The sequence below is a fragment of the Acanthochromis polyacanthus genome, chromosome 20 (genome assembly GCF_021347895.1).
Source record: "Acanthochromis polyacanthus isolate Apoly-LR-REF ecotype Palm Island chromosome 20, KAUST_Apoly_ChrSc, whole genome shotgun sequence".
NCBI lineage: Eukaryota > Metazoa > Chordata > Actinopteri > Pomacentridae > Acanthochromis > Acanthochromis polyacanthus.
The window spans coordinates 24,417,735-24,423,734 of record NC_067132.1 but is presented as its reverse complement, the minus strand read 5'-3'; the positions used below and the strand labels follow the sequence as shown (position 1 = coordinate 24,423,734).

The 6,000-nt window shown below is 44.4% G+C and overlaps 1 protein-coding gene across 1 annotated transcript in view; it reads left to right on the top strand.

Moving 5' to 3' along the window:
• The first annotated feature begins 909 nt into the window (after positions 1-909).
• The window catches only part of LOC110950935 (cadherin-7), a 120,760-nt gene continuing 115,669 nt past the window's right edge, over positions 910-6,000 (top strand). Inside the window, 2 exon segments of the mRNA XM_051940460.1 lie at positions 910-1,411; positions 1,414-1,487. Coding sequence (XP_051796420.1) covers positions 1,252-1,411; positions 1,414-1,487 — 234 coding nt within the window. The 5' untranslated portion in view covers positions 910-1,251.

Here is a 6,000-nt window from a genome sequence, read left to right as displayed (position 1 = left end):
CCGTGTTCCCTCCACAAATGTTTATTGAAGGAATTCACCGAAGTCGTTGTGAGGTGTCAGATTGGACTGATAATAGCAGCAATATTTTGAAGTTTGTGTAATTGCTCGACTACTCGGGACTGTCAGGATGTGTTGTGACATGAAGAACATTATCTGTCAGGAGCTGATGCTTTTCTTCGCTTTGACAAGTCTTCATGTTCCTGGCATCTTGGGGGGATCTGTCACGGCGCGACGACGGCAGGCAGACAGATCCCCTTGCATGTGTTGGGGCCGGGGCAACAGACTGTCGGTAGTAGAGGTCAGGAGTGCCCGGGCCATCATGATGCTGACAGCTCAGATTTATTTTTAATCCTGGCGATGAGAGCTCGCCACACGGATCATGCGGCTTGTTAGCATCGAATCTCCTCCACCACTACGCCGTGATCTTATACAAAGAAAATGCGACAAAATAATGACCTTGGCGAGGTAAAGCCCAGATAATTGAGAGCCAGCTGAACGCTGTTTGATTGTTATTCCGCGCAGCCACTGTCGTTTCATTCACTGTGAAATCTCTCTGCTTCCATGCATTGGGAAGCCAGGTCATTTTTCCCCCTCCCTCCCATCTTACTCTTATTAACATTTGACCTCACCCTTCAGTTTTTCTCTGGCATCCATGTAGGTGAGAGTGTGCACGTGAAGGGCGTTATGTTGATTGTATTTACTGTCTGTTCATTTTTGACCAATTTCTGTGTGATTGGTGAAAAAATGTCATTATCATTGCATCAGCAGGCACATTACTTGCTGTCTAAAGTGACTGCGGTCACAGAGGCAATTTTGCTGACGGTCCTTTCTCTCTTCTCTCTCTATGTCTTTGTCTCTCTCTTTTTTCCCCTCTCCCTCTCTCTCTCTTGCTCTCTTCTGATAGGTGCCAATTATAAGGCCCTGTGCTGAAGCCTCCCCGGTCGCCGGTGACCCTGTTAGCCAGCTTTAATGTCAACTCTCTGGCTCAAAGTGGAGGGAATTACCCCACTTTTTAGTCTGCAATCAGTGAAAAAGAAGAGGCAACACAGCAAAATGCAGAGCTTGACTCAATTTCAACCCATGCGCTCCTTTCAGGCTCCTACTGCTCTTGTTTTTCTGGTGAAACACAGGGTCAGGAACTGTGCGGATAAACCCCGAGGGTTTTGACATTCAGGTCTTCTCTCTTTTTGAGTTTTAATTTTTTTTTTTTGCTCCTCTTCTGGCCTCGGTGCTTTTTGGAGAGGGGCCCAAATGATGGGGCGGTGTTGCTCAGGCATATGCAGAACCCTGGCTTTCCTGGCGCTCCTGTTTCCCCTGTGGGAGAGGGGCTGCTGGGGACTGAATCCCACCTCTGGGGATCTGGAGAAGTCCCCTCACTCTGATCCAGACCCCTGGGAGGTCCTGCACAGGCACAACGCAGCTGGGTATGGAACCAGTTCTTCGTATTGGAGGAGTACACGGGGAACGAACCACTCTATGTTGGCAAGGTAAGCCATGTGTTGTTATGAAGCAAATGAAACGGCAATATCAAATCTTATCTGTGGCTTCACAAAAAACCATTACAAACTGCTTCACACATTTGCACAAACCCACTTTTTGTCGTGCACCTGTACAGCAATACACATATCAATAACCTCTTACCATAATGACCTGCAGAATCTGGGACACGGCAGCGCTTCAACACAGTTGTACATATTCCCGTTGTCCTACATAAAATGTTAAACAAATGGGAAGACAAACGCAGCCGTTTTGCATTTTATTCCAGCCATGTTGAAGTATGGCGCCGGCAGAAATGCCCACTTGTAGTTTAGAGATCGTCGCACGATGTGACAAGGTATTTGCATTGTAATCAGCCCCCAGAAAAGGTATGTATTACCAAATGTGTCTTTGTACAGTAGGTGTTCTGCCAAGGTACAAGCAGATAGATCAAAGTAATGCCTGTTTTGGCAGGTAAATAAGTATGAAACCCTCCCGATGACATTTAAAGCAAGGCACAAATGGCATAGTTAACGTGAGGGTACGCTGACAAAGTGACTAATCATGCTTTATGAGTTATGGCAACGCTGCTGTTCTATTATGGATCACATTTCTCAGGTAAATGGCACCGGTGAAAGAATCATATAGATACCTCATTTAAACAGGATAATATGTGTGTAAAAATACTCCATTGCGGGTAAAATTTGTATTTAAGAGTAAAATGCATCTGCAGAATGTACAATTCTAAGCATGTGAATTGTTTATACGGCACTAAACTATAGTTGGTACAGATTTAGAAACATCAGGCCTCCTGAAATGGTTTATAAATAATTAATAATGCTTTAGAACATGCTTTAAGGATTGATTCAAGCAGTAAAACTGCCATAGTGCACTATGCAGGGCTTCTTTATGCCAGTAATGGATGCTTCATGAGAGAAGTCACAGTTATTGACATTAGTAGACACTTCAAATGCGTGTAAGGATTAAAGGCAGGCTTTATTGTCATTATGAGCTATAGTTTTTTAAATGCTTTTAAAGTTGTTTACTAAATTATAGCATGTTGTACTATTTATGATTAGGAGAAGGTCACTTTTATGTGGTACAATTCACATGTTTGCAATGTTTCTCGAGAATTAAAGGTGGAATTTTGCTATCCTGGGGAATACATTTTAATATTTAGCCAGTTAACATATTAAAATTTGCCACATTGACTGCCATTTTCCCTCCGTGTCCATCCCTCCCCCCGTCCTGTGAACAGGACACACTGGAATAATGTTGTTTGGATCGGTCCGAACCCCTTTGTTTGCTACTTACAGAGCCAGGACTGAGAACATAAACAGAAAAGCCACCTTGCGGATTGAGAATATTCACTGAATTTGGAAAAAAATGCACAAGACAGGATGTAATTGAAATAGTCAAGCGATATACGAGTGAAAATACCTCAAAATGGACTGGGATGGAAGCAAGGCGTATCTACAGCTGCCCTGCAAATACTATAAAACCTACAATATTTCTACTAAAATGCAGAGCAGTAGGAATACAAAGCAGCATTCCACTAAAACGCAATTACAAGTATCTCAGAACTGCAGTGTGATCTAAATGTAGTTAAGATCCGCACCTATTTTTTGTTTCAATCAAACACTTGGTTTGCAGTTTCAACCACACTGTGTGCCAGCTTTCAGCACCACAGCATAAACGGACAGCTCCTGCCGGAAAAGGGCTTTCGCATGTGCGGTGCGAGCCAGATGGGTCTTGGATTGGTCTCTAGATCCCTGTTATCTTGGAGAATTTTCTGGTCTTATTATTAAATTAGTTTTCATCTTTCCGCTCATCTGCGGGATAATCATTCTCATCTGCATGTATTTGCTGGGTCTGCTCTCACAAGCCCATTCCTTGCTGCCTCTGAACTGGATTAGCGTCTCCAGCTGGAATTAGGATACATTTGACTGTCCTATTGTTCTCCTCTCTTGTTTTTGCCAGAGGGATGCTGGAGGAAGGCATCTAAATCAAAATAAGCATATTTGTGACACTGCCGGAGTTCAGCTAGAGGTCGTTTCTTGTCCAAGTGTCCACCGCAATCTAAAAGACTGCCTTGTCTGATCTGTGCGTCCCCAGATATCCGTTATTTCTGACTACTGCGGAGAGTATTTTTGCTCGTGAACATCTGTACTGTGTTCTGTGATTCAGCTGTTTTGTCCTTGCCCTGTGTTGCCCATTTGAAAGTACAAAAAAAAAGAGGCCAGAACCACAGTCAGGAATTTCGAGTGCCTCTTTTCTTTTACACATGCTTGTGTCTGATTGCTTTTCTTGTTAGTAAATCCCAAAGGACGTGAACAGGCTGATTACTTATTCATAGATGTGTAGAGATCTGCTTATCCACATGGAATATACACAAACTCATTTGCGAGGCCCTTTTTCTAAGAGGTTGTCTTTTTATTTTTTCCATAAATGCATTGATTGATCTTTTAGTTTTTTGTTTTTTTTTTCTTTCCTGTAGCTTTGTAGTGGTCGTTCTACCAGGCTGGGGTGACGCAACATGGCAGCAGGCGTGTAAAAAGTCAGCCCGGCTAGATCTTTACATCTGACCTCGTGGCCCGGCTCAATCCAACCCCTTTCAGGATTGTAAAAGATCAGATTCATTTAGTCCCTGCGGACAGAGCAGGCTGCCCGGGAGCTGGGGAAGCTGTCATATTATTTGTTCCCTTAGATCATAGTTGTCACATAGTGTGTGTTTGTTTGCTATCACAAGGGCACACTGCTGCTGTAAAAAGTCGGGGCGGACACCCTGACCTCGTGACTCAGTGTGAGCGACATACCGTGTCAAGAAAATGACCTTCCTAGAAATGAATTCTTCTTTGAAAAAAATAAAAATGAAACCTGATGCAGCCGAAGCTAGGTCTCCCTACTCAGCTGTAACATTTTCAGCAGGTTATAGGCAAAAAACACCAGAGTGACATGACCAGTAATTGCTTTTGTCAGATGTATCCGGGTATCTAATATGACAAACAATGGGGCCTGTGTGTCCAAACAATGGCACAGCGGCTGCACAATTTGGTCATTTGTTTGGCTGGAAGCAAAGGGAAATATGATACAGTCGGTAGGAAATGGGAAGTCATCACTTTGGCCTGGCTGCTCCCTTTGCATCTGCAGTCTGCTTGGCTTTAATGCATTCTGTCAGATTCTGAATTTCACAACCAAATGTCTCATTATGCCTTGGCACTCAGCCCCGGGTAAGTGTACTGGCCTGGAATCAGCCGCAGTCACATCAAGCCGGTGGAAACATACATTAAAGAAACCTCAAACTACACAGGCCTCCACCGCAAATTGGTGAAACGCACACGTTTAAACAAACCAAAACGCCGCGGCAAGTCATCCTCTTAGCAAACACTTACTGCTAGACATGATGTGATTAACGTTTACAGCTGGGGTATTCGTGTGACGGGAATATCTGCGAGCGCTGAAAAGTACCAGTCGGCAGCAATTGCTGAATAAGCGATGTTGGGAGGTGCCGCTATTTTGTTAGATCTTCGTTTGGTTAGCTCTCTTTGCTTTACACTTTGGTAAAAAAGCTACGTGCTCATTTTTTCACCTCATATCTGTTCAAGTGACTGGGGAGAATTCGCAGCCTTTGAGTCAGAGTGCAAACACACAGACACAGCCCCTTATGCTGAATCTCGCTTTATTTATAGAGATGCCTTCAAAATTGGCAGTCTGACTGAGCATCCGAGTAATGGATGGACTTATTTCACCTTATAATTCAAGCTGCAATCAGGCGGCATTAGCTGCTATGCTCGCCAAAGGATGTCTTCCAGTGCAAATAAAAGAAGAGCAAGAAGCTGGAAGACATCTCCTGATGGAAGCAGCTCTTATATATGAGCGAGATTCAGCTAACTGGGAGTTTTCTTGATATCTGTGCAACAGGTGCAAAGCGCCAGCCTGTAAATGTTATTTTTATGCATCATGAGTGAGCCAGTAGCGAGAACCTGGCGTTGTAATTGACAGTAATTCAGTTTAATAATCAAACAATATGCATCAAGGGCAGCAGGGATACTCCCACAGATAATTACACCGGAGCGAAGACAACATGTTACTATGCGGGCTACTTCATTAGCATTCTGTGTGACGTTCACTGTCAAATGGGTTAGAATCATAGAGCGCAGGGTGCTACTGCAAAGGTCAGTCTCAATAGCATCTACTCTCGCTCGCTGGTGCCGCAAACACATCGGCGCAGCTGGGGAGCGGCGAGAGCAGCATGTTGAGCCGGAGAGGAGGGTGATTCGAGCTGACAGAGGAGGGGAGGGCGACATCATACACACCCAGGGATGAGAGCTCACATAGTGGGGGAGTTTCATGAGGCATCCTGGGGGCCTCTGGGATGGTGGGAAAGTCTTTATCTGAGCCGGGGAATCAAAGGGGATAAAAACAGAAGCACAAACGAGACAAGAGGGTAGTTATCAGCGGGGTAGGGGAGAAGACAGGAGACAGGAGCGTTGTTTACACTTCTCTTTCACAAATAAGGCTGTA